The sequence below is a fragment of the Rhineura floridana genome, chromosome 4 (genome assembly GCF_030035675.1).
Source record: "Rhineura floridana isolate rRhiFlo1 chromosome 4, rRhiFlo1.hap2, whole genome shotgun sequence".
In the NCBI taxonomy this organism is placed as follows: domain Eukaryota; kingdom Metazoa; phylum Chordata; class Lepidosauria; order Squamata; family Rhineuridae; genus Rhineura; species Rhineura floridana.
Genome location: NC_084483.1, coordinates 119,827,241 through 119,846,139, shown reverse-complemented (window position 1 = coordinate 119,846,139; position 18,899 = coordinate 119,827,241). Strand labels below are relative to the sequence as shown.

At 42.0% G+C, this 18,899-nt stretch overlaps 1 protein-coding gene across 12 annotated transcripts in view; it reads right to left on the bottom strand.

The window, feature by feature from the left end:
• TIAM2 (TIAM Rac1 associated GEF 2) overlaps nucleotides 1-18,899 on the bottom strand; it is a 274,765-nt gene that overhangs the window by 93,519 nt on the left and 162,347 nt on the right. For all 12 annotated transcript variants that reach the window (XM_061624187.1, XM_061624191.1, XM_061624185.1 and 9 more), the window contains 4 exons: nucleotides 18,579-18,683; nucleotides 15,237-15,315; nucleotides 14,328-14,420; nucleotides 12,221-12,481 (listed from right to left, as the gene is read on the bottom strand). In XM_061624187.1, the coding sequence (XP_061480171.1) occupies nucleotides 12,221-12,481; nucleotides 14,328-14,420; nucleotides 15,237-15,315; nucleotides 18,579-18,683 (538 nt within the window). The remainder of the gene's footprint in view (nucleotides 1-12,220; nucleotides 12,482-14,327; nucleotides 14,421-15,236; nucleotides 15,316-18,578; nucleotides 18,684-18,899) is intronic.

Sequence of the window (18,899 nt, the reverse complement as noted above, 5' to 3'; positions counted from 1 at the left end):
CAGGACTGCAACCTCAGATGACCTTGAGCCAGTTGCTATCTCAGCCTAATCACTTTCACAGGGATACTGTGAAAATGTAGACCGAGTAACGGGGGGAAATCAAGCGTGCGGAATATTAGAGCTACGTACTATAACACATGTACAATTGGACTTCCTACTCCACTCCAGCTCTGGGGGCCTAACTGCCACAGAAATCCACTGAATGGGGTTACCCATCCTCTCAGATAACCTCAGGGGAGATCACACCAACAAATGCATAGGGTTCCCAGCTAATTTTTCCAGGGGTGGAGAGGCAAAATAAACACTCCAAATAAATAATTACAAAACTAGTATCTGAAGACAGGTCTGCCATTTCTGTTAGATCTGGTGACTGAATGGTGATGAGAAAAACAACAACCCAAATGCCAGATTAATAACACTTGACTAAATGTTGGGGTTTCCATATACTATCTACCCCCTCCCTTCAGCAAAATGGGCATAACAACACTGTGTTACTTTGCAAAGGCTGGCATAACCTAGACTCCTCACTTAGCCACAGTCCTGCCCCCTGCAGCATGGGTATAATAATAAACTTTATCTGCATTGGTATTAGCAGAGGAAGGGTTTTTTTTAAAAAAAAATCAAACTCAAGAAAAACACTTTTTGTATAAAATATGAGCTGAGTTCAAAATATCATAACTCCTGTCTTTGCTACCTTTTATGAGTTTACATGCTACTACTGCCCGATCACAGCTACGCTAAAAGCCTGGATACTTTTTTATTTTTCCTGTGGGGTAACAACAATCATTATCCACCAGAGAAGACCAGTAGAAAATGCTTAAAAACAAACCAGGAGTCTAGAAAATGGGTGTAGCCTTCCCTTTGTCTAATTGGTTATTTCATAAATGTCAGTCATTGCAATGACTTCATTCATTGGCTAAAAACATTGAAGGGGGGGCAAACTAGTTTTACACAAAACAAACTAGAAGAATAGTGCCTCCACATTTTGCTTCATATTTCAGTTTCTACAAACACTAGAAAACTGGGGTTGTGGTTCATTCCTCCCTTACCAGCAGATTTCCATGGGCTTGCTGCAGATTATTTTTTAGGAGGGGAACCTTGGAATTGTTTAGTTACCCATTTCCATTTATTCTGTACATACATCCATTACCCACACACAAGTACTGGGCACAGGAAAAGCCCCCAGATGCCTTTGGGAATGGGCATGACACCAGCCTGCATGCATAACATTTGAAATGTCTGCTGGGCTGCTACTCCTGGTCTCAGACTCTTACTTATGCATGACAAGCAGTAGCAGTGCCTTGGCTGGAGTCAAAACCTGCTCCTGCTTTGTCCCTGTTGAGATATGTCTCCCTCACTATTAACATTCCAGAAGGATTTAAAAACTTTTCTCTTCTTCACTCAGGCATTTGATGGCTGAAAGACACTGTTCCTGGAAACCTTGAAATCATTAGCTGTGAGGATATGTGGCTGTTTTAAAATGTTTTTAGATGCTCTTAATGCTCTTATTTTTTTAGGTGTTTTTAAAATTTATTTTACTTTTTAATTGTATTGTTTTGCACTTTGTTGTAAGCCACCTCGGGCTCCTTTGGGTGGAAGGGCAGGAAAGAAACTTAATAAAGAAATAAATACCAGGCAGTATGGCCAATGATCAGGAATGATGGAAGTTGTACTTCATCAACACCTACAGGGCACCACATTCGATACCCCAGTCTTAGGTTGAAAAGATTTTTTTTTTAGGTGGACTCTGTCCCTTTACCATCAGGCACTGCCCCTAACTCCACAGTGTAATAATATTTTGTCCATAATAATATTTTGTCCAAAATAATATATTGATAGCCGGAGGCCATCAAAGCAGTGTACAACATAAAATTAGGAAAAACATTCTTCTATCTCTTATTTATTATTTGATTTATATCCCATCCATCCTCCCAGCAGGAGCCCTGAACGGCAAACGAAGGCGCTAAAAACATAATACATCATAAAAACAGACCTTAAAATACACCAAAACAAAACAACTTTAGCATTTTTTTTAAAAGCTTTAAAAACATCTTTAAAAAAGGGTTAAAAAATATTGTTTTAAGAAAAACATATTAAAAAGCAATTCCAACACAGATGCAGGGATAGGTCTCAACTTAAAAGGCTTGATGAAAGAGGAAAGTCTTCAAAAGGTGCCGAAAAGATAACAGAGACGGCGCTTGCCTAATATTTAAGGGTAGGAAATTCTGTTGACCATTGAACTGTACTGTCACTGATTTTATTTTCCATCAAGTCTGCAAGTTTGGAGAAGTAACACTGTTATGTCTTTGCTGGCTTGAGAGCAGATACTCCAAGGCCAGCCATTGTCATGGTAACGTGAGAAAGCAACTGGGAAAGTTCTAACAGAGTCTGTAAGTTGTGTCTTCTGTATTTTGCCTCTGAACTGAGAGGTTGTCTTCTGTGTCATGTCTTTGAACTGAGAACTTCTCTCCTGGGGGGGGAGCAACTCTACATGTAATCTTAAAGCCTTAAGCCATAATGTCTTGTAGTAAAGACTCTTAACCTGATCTAATGCCTCTGTGATGTTTCTTGCTCAACTTAACTCCAATGTAACGTATGCTGTTTTCACGCAACAATGCACACACGTCAACAAATTCCACAGGGTAGGTGCCCCCACACTAAAGGTCCATTTCCTATGTTGTGCAAAACGGACCTCCTGATAAGATGGTATCTGCAGGAGGCCTCACCTGCAGAGCATAGTGATCGACTGTGTATATAAGGGGTAAGACGGTCTTTCAGCTATCCTGGTCCCAAGCTGTATAGGGTTTTGTACACCAAAACTAGAACCTTGAACTTCGCCCGGTAGCAAATGGGCAGCCAGTGCAATTCTTTCAGCAGCAGAGTGACATGTTGGCGATACCCTGCCCCAGTGAGCAGTGTCGCCACCGCATTTTGCACCACCAGCAGCTTCCGGACCAGCCACAAGGGCAGCCCCACATAGAGCGCATTACAGTAATCCAGCCTGGAGGTTACCAGTGCGTGGACAACAGTGGTCAAGCTATCCTAGTCCAGAAACGGCAGCAGCTGTCTTACCAGCCAAAGCTGGTAAAAGGTACTCCTAGCTACTGAGGTCACCTGGGCCTCTAGCGACAAAGATGGATCCAGGAGCACCCCCAGACTATGGACCTGCTCTTTCAGAGGGAGTATGACCCCATCCAAAGCAGGCAACTGACCAATTATCCAAACTCAGGAACCACCAACCCACAGTGCCTCCATCTTGCTAGGATTCAGACTAGGATTTTCTGTAAAATATTTCTGCACATTGTATCTGACAAATTCTAGGAAAACAATACAGCCTGTCTGCAAATATACAATTAATACGTCCACTTCAGACAAAGGAGGCTACTTTGGAAAGATTCATACTTTGTAAAGCCACAGTAGTGAGCTGGACTTCTAACTCTGACACTAAGATGGAGACCACCCACCCTCTCTGCCTGAAAGAATTTGGAAGATGGGTGCTTTGAGGGCTTCAGAAGCAGACAGAGTTTTAAAGCTACATCAAGTACTACTGTAGTCATAGTCACACAACACACACAAAGAACACAGCAGATTCCTCACAAGAGTAGGAAGAGAATCCTTTTTAAGAAACATCCAAAACTTGGAAGGCTCATTTTGCACTATATTCTATAGCATGCACAAGATCAACAGTTCATACACAAGATGTACCCATTTATAAAGTGGCATCTATTCACTCCCTCAAGGATCAAGCTTATGATTGTAATGCCAAATGAGCAGAAAACAAAAAATAAAAACAACATCAGGTTGGGCTTTATTCATCATAATTGTCCAATCCCTGAACCTCTCTTTTTGAAATTTTGCAGGTTAGTTGCCTAGATGCACCTCTATGATAAATGCAATTTTCATACAAATGATTAAAAAAAATGGGAGGGGTAATTAATCTCTAATTAACTCCCTTGGACACACCTATCTATCTCAGAAGAGGCAACTATGACTGCAAATTTTATCAAATTCTGTTAAGAAATATTTTTGTCCCCATTAAACATCTAAAGGTGTCTACACTATTTGTGTGAAATTTGGCAGGTTTCACCCACTCAGAATGGGCTGCTGTAACTGCATATTTCGATCAATTGTGTTTTAGCCATTTCCCCCCATTTTCTCATGATAGTCAACAAGAAGGTATATTACATTTTGGATTTCCAAAGCTAGACTGTAAGACCAAGACAAAGCAAGGGATGCCCAAAATGGTCTGAGGTGAAGCAATCTGCTATCTATACCACTGAAAAAGGATCCAAATTGAATCTAGTCTTTGGTGCACACCCCTAGCATTAATGTGCAACATTATATTGTGAACTTGACAAGAATCAAATTGTTGATTCTATGGGGAAAATACTTTTTTTTAAAGTTACATACAAGCCTTGATGTAGTTGCAACACTAATGTAATATGTTTTTAACATAATTCTAGCTGAGCTATTATGCCTGAAATATGAGGTGCCACTAGTTCTAAACGCTCAAGTGCCTGTAGAGGGAAGCTAACAGGAATGAGAATTGTAGCGCATGCTCTGCGTCAGTACATCATTGTACATAATTCAGAAGAGATGAATAAGATCTGATCTGCAAGTCATGCTAAAAAAGGAAAAAACCCTAGCATCAAGGCAAAGTGCTTGAGGTTGTAGTAAAGACTTTTACTCAAAGATGTGAAAAAAGATACGGTATGTCTAGCTCACTTGTTCTATCAGCTTAAGGATTTCTGCTTGTGCAATGGAATTTCCCCCTCTCTCCTTTCCCTGGAGAAGATTAAGGGTGTGGGGGGGCATACACAGGGAGAGAAGGGGTGAAGTTCCATTGCATAAGCAGAAATCCTTGAGCTGATGGAATAATTTAATTGGATACCAGAAGTTTTTTAAAACTTCCACAATATTTGAGATAACTTCATATCTTTTCTTGTCAAGTAGTAATGTGGGGGTTTACTTTACAAGTCTTCTTATGTAACCAAAGAATGATTAATGAAGAAAATGAAATGCCTGAACTGACAGATGGTAGCAGATGAAGACACGGATAGCTGTGAAACTAAAAAGCTCAAGCTTCAGTCATAGTTTGTAACCATTAGAAGAGATGCTAGCTTCTAGCTCATTCAAAAATGCCAGCTCATTTTCTCCCTCTTTTCCATTATCCTTGTTGTCTTAGTTCAATCATTGCAAGGCACCACAAAATTTTGAAACAATCTGAATGGATACAGATGACCATTTTGACTCACATCTACATCTGACACATGGATAAAATCCTCTGCTATCACTGACTGATGTCACCCTGTCCAGGCTCCACATAAATTTATTATTTATTATTTATTTTATTACATTTCTAGACCGCCCTATAGCAGAAAGCTCTCAGGGCGGTGTACAACAAATAAAATCACAATTAAAATATGAGCAAGTGTGAAAAATATAACATGATAAAAATCCGAAATAGAATTGCCATGAGTTTATAAATTAAAATCCATATTAGGTTTAAAATTAAATTTAAAATGTTTAAAAAGCCTGGGCGAAAAGGTAGGTTTTTACCTGGCGCCGAAAAGATAACAAAGAAGGCGCCAGGCGTATCTCGTCTGGGAGGGCATTCCATAGTTCGGGGGCCACCACCGAGAAGGCCCTAGATCTAGTTGTTGATCTCCAGGCCTCTTTATGAGTTGGGACCCGGAGAAGGGCCTTCGACGTCGAGCGTAGTGAACGGGTAGGTACATAGCGAGAGAGGCATTCCACCAGGTATTGCGGTCCGATGCCGTTTAGGGCTTTATAGGTAAGAACCAACACTTTGAATCTGGCCCGGAAACATATCGGTAGCCAGTGCAGCTGCGCCAGGACAGGTGTTATATGGTCAAATTTCTTTGTCCCAGTGAGAACTCTGGCCGCAGCATTTTGCACTAGCTGAAGTTTCCGAACCGTCTTCACAGGTAGCCCCACGTAGAGTGCATTACAGTAGTCCAATCTAGAGGTTACCATAGCATGGATAACTGAGGCGAGATTCTCCCTGCCCAGATAGGGGCGTAGTTGGGCTACCAGCCGAAGCTGGTAGAATGCATTCCGTGCCACCAAGGCTACCTGAGCCTCAAGTGACAGGAGCGGATCTAATAAGACCCCCAAACTACGTACCTGCTCCTTTAGGGGGAGTGTAACCCCATCTAGGGCAGGTCGAACGTCAACCATCTGGGCAGAGGGCCCTCCCACCAACAGCATCTCAGTCTTGTTAGGATTGAGTCTCAGTTTATTAGCTCTCATCCAGCCCATTATCGCGGCCAGGCAGCGGTCTAGTACATCAACAGCCTCACCTGACGAAGATGAAAAGGAGTAGTAGAGCTGCGTATCATCAGCATATTGCTGGAAACGCACTCCAAAACTCCTGATGACCTCACCCAGCGGCTTCATATAGATATTGAAAAGCATGGGGGACAGAACTGAACCCTGTGGGACTCCATATTGGAGTACCCAGGGACTCGAGTAATGTTCCCCCAGCATCACCTTCTGGAGACGATTCCCGAGATAGGAGCAGAGCCACCGCCAAGCAGTGCCTCCCACTCCTAAATCCGTAAGTCGCTCCAGAAGGATACCATGGTCGATGGTATCAAACGCCGCTGAGAGATCAAGGAGAACCAACAGAGTTACACTCCCTCTGTCTTTCTCCCGACAGAGGTCATCATACAGGGCGACCAAGGCCGTTTCTGTACCAAACCCCGGCCGAAAGCCCGATTGAAATGGGTCCAGATAATCAGTTTCATCCAAGAGAGCCTGGAGTTGGCGAGCGACCACACGCTCTAGGACCTTGCCCAGGAATGGAACATTTGCTACCGGCCTATAGTTGTCCAAATTATCAGGGTCCAAGGAGGGCTTTTTTAGGAGCGGTCTCACCACCGCCTGTTTCAGGCAGGATGGGACCACTCCCTCTCGTAAAGAGGCATTAATCACCTCCTTGGCCCAGCCGGCTGTTCCATTCCTGCTAGCTTTTATTAGCCATGAGGGGCAAGGATCCAGAGCAGAAGTGGTCGCCCGCACCTGTCCAAGCACCTTGTCCACATCCTCGAGCTGTACCAACTGAAACTCATCCAGTAAAACAGGACAAGACTGTGCTCTGGACACCTCATTAGGATCAACTGCTACAATAATGGAGTCAAGGTCCCGGCGGATGTTCATGATCTTATCACGAAAGTGTCGTGCAAACTCATTACAGCGGGCAATTGATGGTGTTATTGTGTCCTGGGGACCAGAGTGTAAAAGTCCCCGGACAACTTTATAAAGTTCTGCTGGGCGGTTAAGAGATGACTGAATAGAGACAGCAAAGTATTGTTCTTTGCTGCTCTCACTGCCTTCACATAGAGTTTGGTAGAGACCCTCACAAGTGCATGATTACAGCCGTCGGGAGTTCGCCTCCATTTGCACTCAAGCCGTCTCCTTTCTTGCTTCATTACTCTTAGCTCCGGGGTAAACCAGGGAGCCAATTGAGTTCTGCAACGGAGAGGGCGCACCGGGGCGATCGTGTCAACTGCCCGGGCCATTTCTGTATTCCACAGTGTGGCCAGGGTTTCGACAGGACCGTCAATTCTATCAGCCGGAAAATTCCCTAGAGCCATCAGAAAACCCTCAGGATTCATTAGTCTCCGGGGATGGACCATCTTAATTGGTCCTCCACCCTTGCAGAGGGGAGAAGACAATGTGAGTCTAAACCTTAATAGGCGGTGATCTGACCATGACAAAGGAATAGATGTAAAATTCCTCACTCTCAGATCACCATCCCCTAATCCAGAGGCAAAAATCAAGTCCAGAGTGTGCCCCGACACATGCGTAGGGCCAGTAGCAAATTGAGACAGCCCCATGGCTGTCATGGAGGTCATGAAGTCCTGAGCTGCTCCAGATAAAGCGGCCTCAGCATGAATGTTGAGATCCCCCAATACCAAAAGTTTGGGGGAACGCAACAATAGATCCGAGACCACCTCTGTCAGCTCAGTTAGGGAGGCTGTTGGGCAGCAGGGTGGACGGTACACCAACAGTATTCCCAGTCTGTCTCGCTGACCCAACGTTATGTGTAGACACTCTAGACCATTAGGTCTAAAACCATTAGGTTTTCTCGACTCATTGCATGAAAAACTGTTTTACTATTTACAGTAACTTTCTTCTAGCCAAATTTAAGGTTCTTACTGTATATTATTGTCAAAGAAAGAAAGACAGACAGACAGACAGACAGACTGCCTTAGTTTTCTTTCTGGTTTTGTATTCTGTCATTTTCCCTCTGTATAGGTGAGTTCATTGATTCTCTAGGTTTCTGCTAATGCCCTTTACTTGGATGATGCTCAAACCTGCTCTTATACTTCAACTTCTTCTTTCCGTCTTTCTTGTCTCTCTTGCAGCCTGACTTCACTTGCTGGATATCTCACCAGCACCTCAAGTTAAATAAAACCACAAAAAAGTTCTTCACTCCTGTATTGTTCTATCTTTATTTGAGTTATCAATATTGAGGTATCACTAATCAGCAGTTCCATTGTTTTCCACAGTCCTTCTCTTGATCAGTCTGTTCCTACAGCCAAAACATTTGTCTATGCTCTGGCCACCTGTTTTCCAATTTTCTTGTTGCCTCTGCCTTGTTGTATTACTCCTTCCTGGATGATGTAGAGAACAACTCCATAAAAGCAGAACAGGAAATAAGTGGTATGAAGAGAGTACAAAGAACCACACAAAGAACGGCCATTTCCACACTACAGAAGTCTGCCACCAGACTTTGTAAATCATAATTTTTAAGCATTCTGCTGAAACTGGCTACATTGTTTCCAAGTCTTTTTTTATCCTAAAAGGCTATTGCTGTAACTAAAAACAACAAATCAATTATCAGGATACCACAGGGGAGGTCTATTGCTTCCATGCTCTGCTTCTGAGCTTCCTGGAAGTATCTTGCTGGCCACTATTGGAAGCAGAATGCTGGACTAGATGGGCTTTTGACCTAATGTTGCATGGGAATTCTTATGTTTGCTAGGGCTGGGAAACCTGCGGCCCTACAGATACAGTTGGACTCCAACTATTTGCTCCAACCAGCATGGTCGATAGTCAGATGATGGGAGTTGTAGTCCAGCAACACTGAGTTCCCCATTCTTCCTGTTCGTAAACCAGAGCTGGGAGTGGGAGACCTTGATCTACGTAAATTAGGATTAGTGGAGTTTTTCACAACTTCATGCACCAACAACTAGGCTGGTAGTCAGGTCAAAAATGAGAAAGAACATGGCTGGAAAAGGGTAAACCCATTAAAATAATGCATTCAGTCAAAGCTATGCTGCTTACATTTGTTTCTATAATAAGTCATTTGAAAAAGCATAAACTAAATGCTGACACACTATAGTCTGATAAATGCGACAGACTCTCTCATAGAGATTAATTTGGAATAATTCTTCGTGCCCCCAATTCATTGTAAACATGTCTGCCTCGGCTGCTGTCTGAATCAGGCAGTCAAAGCCAAAATACCTTTTATCCTTTAGTGTCTGGGAGCAGCATACATTTCAAACAATTTCTTATTATAAAAGAATACATGGAGATTAGCACTATTTGTAAACTATATCCCTAAGGAATAATGAATCTGGTGAATCGGCACATTTATTTACTATGGCAAATACACCAGGTAATGCTGGCCTACAATATCAAGATAATCTGAGTGATAGCACTAATAAAATGAAGAGTAATTAGCTCCATATTTTTTGTTTTATAACATGAGCTTTTATATGCCAACAGTCAATTTAATAGTATTTTCAACTGGACTAAGACCCATGAGAAATATGCTACTTAATGTGCTACAAATCTTGCAATCATTTTTTTATTTTAAAGATGACCTAATAAAGCTGCTTTATAATTAAATCAGCTCTAGAAAATTATCCTTAGTGACTTTTCATTTTTTTAGAGGTATGGAAGAACTAGGTCAAAAGCCCTTGCTACCTTCAATCAACCATATTAATCACTTAGCCAAGAACAACAGACTCCAATTGCACTTTCAGCAGAAGTTTAATAGCAACTTCTATTACATGTGACACCACTTTTAAAACATCTGCCCTGGCTGCCCATCTGCTACCAAGCCAGATTCAAGCTCCTTGTATTAATTGACAAAGCCCTAAATAACTTAGGTCCAGGGTATCGTAGGGACCGCCTGAGCCCTTATATCCCAGCTCTATTACTGAGATCTTCTGCAGGAGCAGCTCTGGTTGTTCACCAAGCTGGTGAGGCTTATTTAACATCGACACAAAATCAAGCCTTCAGTGTCATCGGCCCAGTTCTCTGGAACACTTTGCCAACAGAGATTCAGCAGGCACATTCTGTTTTAACTTTTAAGAGCCTGCTGAAAATCTTTCTGTTTCACCAGGCTTATTCAGGCAATTAAGAACATGCTTTTTTCTCAACAATTGACCTTTGTTTTTATTGTATTTTTAATTTTTTTTTAATTCCATGGTTGTTGTTTTAAACATGTTGTAAACCCCTTTGGTATTTTTAACAAAATAGCAGTTTACAAATATTTTTATAAATAAATAAGTTGCTGTTGTGGAAAATAAACTGCATCTAGAGTCAAAATAGCCATTGCATGGCTGATGCACATAACACTCTCCTAACTTTATTTCTATTTAAGGACATAAAAAAGCAGACATGGATGCAATGAGTTTAATCCAAGGAATGATGGGGAGAAGAGATGCTCAACCCTTTTCTTGCGGGCTTTTTACTGATCAAAAATCACCATCCCAAGATGCTTTTCTATCCATTGGGGAAAATATGTATAATTTTTCCAATGAATGGAAAAGCAGTTTGGGGAGCAAGTTTTGGATAAAATTAAAATGGTAGGATAGGAAAAGGATAAGCAACTTCTTAGCTACCATCCCTCTGATGAATTCTATAGTCCCCTGTGGTGGCTTTGCATAAAAAGAAAAAGTTGGGAGACCGTCACATACACCTGTGAATATTAACAGCCACTAATCATGTGTACAGATACCTATGTAGCTTGCATCCTTAGCAAATATGCCAGTGGGATAATATATTATCCTTTTAAAATGCTGACATGCAATTGCAGATTTTTTAATTGATCTATTGCCAATGTTTATAACACTGCTTTCCTAGGAGACAACTCAGCATTTTATTCTAATGCACTACTTTAGAAAGGTGCAGGGCCAACCAGAGGAGGGCTGGGCAGGAGAGCCATTTGACTTGGGGCCTCTAGCTCTAAAGAGGGCTTAATAGACACTTGTTATTTTTTGGGGGGGGTTGATAAGTTTCACAACTTATTTTTACACACATTGGGCCAATATGTGACACAATCTCTTAGCTTAGGGTTGAAAGTTAAGCAAATAAGATACATTATTTGGTAAAATACTTTAAAAAAACTGATATGGATTTTGTCATATTTTTAAATGTTCCTAAATATTCCAACTGATTCCAGCCACTTTTTTCTTTTCAGTGCCTTCTGTTTTTGTGTGTCTTATTTTTTTAATGTCTGTGGCCTTGGAAGCTAGAAGTGGCCCAGACTTCTCTGGACCTCTGAGAGGGCCAAAAGAGATGTTCAACTGATACTCTACAGGAGTCAGTATTAGGGAGTCTAAGGGCTGGTTCACATGTAATGCTAAACCATGTTTTAAATTCATTTAATAAAATGTTTTAATCTATGTGGCAAGCCTATGTGATTCCAAGCAAAGTGTTGTTTGAGGCCAATATTCTGCTGGGTTTACTTTAAGTTTCAAAGAATCTTGGCTTAGCATTACGTGTAAACCAGGAATTCTTGCTTAAAGCATACAATGGGAGAGGGAAGTACATAAGCTTGAGTAAGAATATATTTTATTGGACTGACATCTATTGTTAGGAGTATGCAGGAATTTAAAATCTATGAAGGCCTTTCTCAATCATAGAGTACCTTTCCAGAAACTGGCCCAATAACTGTTATTCATCATAGACTTTTTCATCCCCCAAACAGTGCTTAATAGCATTGCTATTTCAAAATTGTTAGGAATTACCTGTGGGGTTTTTAAAATCATTATTCTTGTTGCTTTATTCATTGTATTTACTGAAAAGTGTTCAATGTCATTTAGATGACATTAATTTTATTCAGCCTCTTTGTACGTAGAGAATATCTGTGTATTTTTAAAATCTTCTTGATATTATCGAAAAGCAACCATCTAAGACAAAATGAAAAAACAAAAACATCAACTGAGCAGCATCTCACCATTTGTGGTATTCTTTTTGAAGTTATCCAGAAATTCTTCCAGGAGTTGTGACTGATTAGGAGGGGGTAACAAGTTTCTTGCTTCCCAGGAAATGTCACCATCTGACCAGGAAGTGCATAATGCACTCTTATTGCTGTTGAGATTTGTAGTCAAAGTCAACTTCACACTTTTCTCAGAGAACAATAATTCCATCTGTCTGAGGTCAAGATCAGTTACGGATTCTCCATTTATAATTAAGATTCCATTGCCCACACGCAACCCTGGGAGCATGAGAAAGAGAAAGCAAAAGAAAGTTGAGTAGACACACCAGCAGCCAGAAATACTACACTAATTTAGACCAGCGTTCAAATCCCCACACAGCCATGAAGCTCACTGCAGCACTGGCGCCAGTCATGCCAGGGCCCTTGGGCACCAGCCTGCCTTGGGCTGGTGCATGCATGCACCACCTACCTACCTACCGAGCGGGTGCGGTGGTGGGATGGTGGGTGGGAAAGCAAGTGGGCCAGGGGGCAGGACAACGGGCAAGTGAGTTAGCGAGTGGAGGGGAGGGCGAGTGAGCGAACAAGCAGGTGGGCAGGGGGAGGGCAAGCGAGGGGAGGGCAAGCAAGTGAGTGGGCAGGGGAGGGCAAGCAAGCAAGTGGAGGGGGGTGACCAAGCAAGCAGAGGGGAGGGTGAGCAAGTGGGTGGGCAGGGGGCGAGCAAGTGGGCAGGCGGGTGGGAGGGTTAGTGGGCAGGGGCGAGGGAGCAGGCAAACGGGCAGGGGGAAGGGAAGTAAGCAGGCACGGCAGGCCAGCAAGCAAACGAGCAATTCCCTCCCTGCGATCCATGGCAGGGACCCTGCCGCGGATTGCGGAAGGGGAGCACTACTCCCCCACCCTAAAGAGGGGAACTTCAGGGGCCCCTGTGGGTTGAGGGGCCCTCAGCCAGGGCCCGACCTGGCTGCCTTTTTGTACCGACCGTGCTCAGAAGGTGACCTTGGGCCAGTCACTGCCTCTCAGCCTCAGAGGAAGGCAATGGTAAACCCCCTCTGAATAGCGCTTACCATGAAAACCCTATTCATAGGGTTGCCCATAAGTCGGAATCGACTTGAAGACAATCCATTTCATTTTTTCATCTGTTTTGTCATGAAATGCACTTTGATAACAGATCTAATATTTTCTCAAGGTTAATACTTGCTAACCAAGGAAAGTGTTCTGCTTTTTGTATAGGAGTATAAAAACAGTACAACAGAAAAGTAATTTTTAGTGTCTAACAATGCAATCCTACACATATCTATTCAGAAGCAAGTACCACTGAGTTGAGTGGCACTTGCTCCCAGGAGAATATGTATAGGATTGTTACCTACAAAGCCCTAAGTGCTTAGGGACCCAAATACATGAAAGAATGTCTCTCCCTGTGTCAGCCTACTCATGCTCTTTGATCTGGAGGGGAGGTCCATTGAGAGAAGTGCATTATGTGGTGACATGGGAAAGGGCTTTCTCCATGATAGCATCCCATCTAGGGAATGCCCTCCCCGTAGAGATACAAATGGTGCTAACACTTCTGTCATTTTTGTGATCTTCATGCAACACACCAGAGAAACTGTGATGTGAAAAGTGGCCCTGAAAGATTTTTAATTTTTTTAAAAGAGAACGGGAGAAAGAGCACTGGCAGTCTGCCAGAAAGACTGTGGTGTGGCTCCTAACTAGACTTCTACCGGCAGGAGCATCATCTGAGCAAAGTTCCATTTATGGGACACTCCCACCAGTAGAGGGGGTAGCAGCAAAGGGACTTTCACCAACCCCTCCTCCACACTGCAATCCCTTGGGACCCTCAGAAACCTGCACAAAAGGCTTGCAGAAGCTTCTGGAGCAGCATGAGAGGCAGCATAAGGAATTGTAGGGTAAATTGACGAAACTGCTTTCCCCCTTTGGCTGGTAGGTCCCTCTGCTAGATCTTGGTCCTCTCAAAAAACAGAGGAGCCAATCCATTCATAGACACCTAGTTAGGATCCAAGGCTGCAACAGGACCAGATGGAAGGATGTGGGAAAAATTTCCATTTATTCCATGCATTATGCATATATACTTCACTAGAAAAGCCTACAAATGTAAAAAAAAAGTACAAACCTTCTCTGTAAGCCATCCCATCAGGAAGAACATCACTTATGAAGATATGGGTGAGATGCTGGTATTCATCGACTTGTGCAGTGACTGCAAATCCTGTAGTTTTTTTTAAAAAGTACTGTTTTAAAATCAGATAGAATCTGATATTTGATAGTGATTTGTGATATTTTCAAAATGGAAAACTCCTGTTTTTATAATTACAACTAAGTCGGAATTACTGTATTTTGATACTATGTTTCTATGAGATTTTTGCTGTGGTTTCATTACTATACTTTTTCCTGTTAACTGCTTAGCAATTTATGTTAAGGGTATATACGTTGTGTGAAATAAATACATAAATGTGCTTAATTATTTATTATTGCATTTATCCCCCCCTTTCCTTTAAGGAGCTCAAGGTGGCATACATAGTTCTTCCCAATCTCAGTTTTATCCTCACAACAATCCTTCAAGATAGGTTAAGCTGAAAGGCTAAGGTTACCCAGCTTTGTGGCTGAGAGAGGATTTGAACAATGGTCTCCCATGTCCTAGTCCAACACTCTAACCACTGTGCAACACTGAAGTTAAATCTCATTAATATTTTGCATAGTTCATGTGACATGAAAACAAAATAGTGTTTATTGGATAGAAATATTAATAAAATGCAGAAAAAACATCTATATCTACATACAGTGTAGAATGAAGGGTTGGTTTCCTTGCACCACTGGACCTAAAAGTCTGTCCTGACTTGACAAAAAAAATGCACTGTACAAAAATTAAAAATAAACAGGCCCTGACCGCAAGCTCATATATGAAGTTAGATACAAGATACATTAGAAAGATAAAGCAAAGTAAAAGGGAAGGAGGATCAATTAGAAAAAATGACATAAAAATAATTCAGGTGTCACAGATATATTTTGGAAACTGCAGACTCACCAAAATCAGTCATACCCTCATTCTTAGTCAGATGCACATGGTAGATACTTAAATTAAATATTTCTATTTCATCATATATCTGTAAGAGAGAAAATAAAATCTTAAATTGAACTGTGAATAAATATACAGCTGCAGGATGCACTTAGCAGGTATATCCAATTAAATCACCATTAGGACCTACTATTAGGCAAAACATTTCAGTCGATTTGGGTGGCAGTTTCTGGGTGCCAGTAAAGAGCAGGGAAATGCCAGTTATTTTATTTACTATATGTTAACCATGTGGTGCCCATTTGGGTTTTGTGGTCACTGTACATCACCCTTGAATTGGGGGATGTGAAAAGTTATCAAAATTACGCTTGTTCATCCAACTATTTGTCATTCTCTGGATCAACCTAGACATGATAGGACAGCCATGTGGATTTCGTTCATGTGTCTGCAGGGACTGGGACAGTCTTTTCATTTTTTTAATATGAAATAGGCTATGTGGTTGAGGAAAGTGAACTCCCTGCCTCTCTTTCTCACCTTACCTCCTTGCATGCTGCTCCAAGCAAATTTTCTCCGCAAACTTAGCTCACTTTTGGTACTGTAGCTGAGCCTGGGAGAAGAGTACTTCAGGTTTTGCTTCTTTTGACTGCATGTTTCTTTTTGTGCAAATAGACCCCTCCCCACACACACACTCTATGTGCGAATGAGACAGACACATGAATAAATATATGTGGCTGGCCCATCATATGTATTTATTATTTGCTTTATATCCCACCCTTCCTCCCAGCAGGAGCCAAGGGCAGCAAACAAAAGCACTAAAAACACTTTAAAACATCATAAAAACAGACCTTAAAATACATTAAAACAAAAAAAATTAAAATATTTTTAAAAGCTTTCAAGACATCTTAAAAGATTAAAAACATATTGTTTTTTAAAAAAGTTTTAAAAACATATTAAAAAGCAATTCCAACACAGACACAGACTGGGATAAGGTCGCAAATTAAAAGGCTTGTTGAAAGAGGAAGGTCTTCAATAGGCGCTGAAAAGATAAAGATAACAGAGATGGCGCCTGTCTAATATTTAAGGGGAGGGAATTCCAAAGGGTCAGTGCCACCACACTAAAGGTCCATTTTCTATGTTGTATGGAACAGACCTCCTGATAATATGGTATATGCAGGAGGCCCTCACCTGCAAAGCACAGTGATCGACTGGGTATATAAGGGATAAGGGACCAGGTATCCTGGTCCCAAGCTGTATAGGTCTTTGTACACCAAGACTAGAACCTTGAACTTGGCCCAGTAGCATAGAGGCAGCCAGTGCAATTCATTCAGCAGCAGAGTGACATGTTGGCGATACCCTGCCCCAGTGAGCAGTCTCCCCACTGCATTTTGCACCAGCTGCAGCTTCCAGACCAACCTCAAGGGCAGCCCCACATAGAAAGCATTACAGTAATCACACCTAGAGGTTACCAGTGCATGGACAACAGTGGTTAGACTATCCTGGTCCACAAATGGCCGCAGCTGTCTTACCAGTCGAAGCTGGTAAAAGGCACTCCTAGCCACTGAGGTCACCTGGGCCACTAGCGACAAAGATGGTCCAGGAGCACACCCTGACTACGGACCTGCTCTTTCAGAGGAGTACGGTCCCATCCAAAGCAGGCAACTGTCCAATTATGTGAACTCAGGAACTATCAACGCACAGCGCTTCTGTCTTGCTGGGATTCAGACTCAGTTTATTAGCCTTCATCAGCCAGCCTACCACAGAGTACAGGCAGCGGTCCAGGGCTTGCATGGCCTCTCCTGATTCAAATGTTACAGAGAAATAGAGCTGGCTATCATCAGCATACTGCTGACACCTCACCCCAAATTTCCTGATGGCCTCTCCCAAGGACTTCATATAGATGTAAAACAGCATGGGGGACAAGATGGTACCCTGCAGCACCCCACAGCACAACTGCCAGGGGGCCGAAAGACAAGTCACCCAATGCTATTCTCTGAGAGCGACCTTGGAGATAGGATCGGAACTACTGTAAAACAGTGCCTCCAATACCCATCTCACCAATTTGGCCCAGAAGGATACCATGGTCATTGGTATCAAAAGCTGCTGAGATATCAAGTAAGAGTAACAGGGTCGCACTCCCCCTGTCCTTCTCCCAATAAAGGTCATCCATCAGGGCGACCGATTCAGTCCTATAATTGGGAATGAGAATGGGAATGGAATGAGTCAAGATAATCTGTTTCATCCAAGAGTACTTGCAATTGCTGCGCCACAACCTTCTCAATCTTCTTCCCTAAAAAGAGGGTATTTGCGACCAGTTGGTAATTGTTGCAGACTGATGGGTACAGGGTGTAGTTTGGCTCTTAGTAGCCACAGTAGTAGCATGTTAAGTTCGGTATCACTGTGGCCACATGAGTTAGATCAGCAACATCTTAATGGCTTGTTGTGAAGAAGGGCAACAAGACCACCTCATGTTTAAATGGAGGCATACCTCAACATCACCTGCTACAATGAGCATCCCACTTTCATCAATTTCTAGCAATCCATTCCTTTTCATCACACTCAGGGTCAAACTACATGAAACACTAAAGGCACAATTAGAAATCATATCAGGTTTTTAAAAAATGTAATAATAGGTGCAGTGGACCCATTTTCAGTGGGCCCACAGTGTAGAGGAAGAAGAGGTTTAACCCTTCCCTCCTCAGCTGCAATCCTGATGAAAACTTCCCCCTCCTCCATATTTCTACTTAGGAATAGAATGCTGTTGGCACCAATGGGAGCTGTTTTTTTGTTAGGCAAATAACCATGTGTATATGGGGGGCCCCAATTTCTGTCATGTCCCCAGCTGAGGTGGAAGGAGGGTTAAACTTCCTCTCTCTGTGTACTGTGGGCCCAATGAAAATGGTCCCCCTGCACCTATTATTTTTTCTTTTCACTGCCTTAAACATTTTTTCTAATGACATATGTAATTTGGCCCTAAGCTAGAGGTAGACATTTCAAATTCAGGTCCACCCAACTCACTTGATACATGGTCTTCATGTGTTAAAACTGCTGTGCCTCAAGCATGTTTCTTTAGAGTATTTCTTTTTAGAGTGAACCAAACAGAAAATGCAAATCTCTAGCCATTTTTATGACGTGGTCCCATTGAAAACACACCAGTGTTCAGCCTCTGGCCCATATCTTGTTTTGTGTCCATTTACCATTGACTACAATGGGACTGCTCAAGAACAAGTGCTGATTCAGTCCAGCTGTTCAATCTTGCAACATTTGCCTACCTTCATCATTAAGAAGAGAAGAATATAGTCCAACAAATAAGAAACATGATTAAAGTATTTCATATCTTTGCACTGAGTTACTTGCCTGGTCTTGTATATATTCGTATGCTTCAGGAATATAGCACTCAATATTTTCATCAGTGAGTCTCTTTAGTTGTAAGCCATGGTGTCTTGGTTCCAGATGTTTAATCTAATGGATGAAAAGAATGTATCGGAATTCAGAAATTATTTGTACAAATCCAGATGTCACAGCACACAGAGCATACATTGATACAGTCTTCCAATGGTACAACAACAATCTTCAATAAGTTGCCACCTAAAAAAATACAATTTCACCACCATAAACAAACTTGGTTGTACAGCTTTCACAGCAGTTAAGTTTTTGTTGCTTTTAAAAATCCAGAGG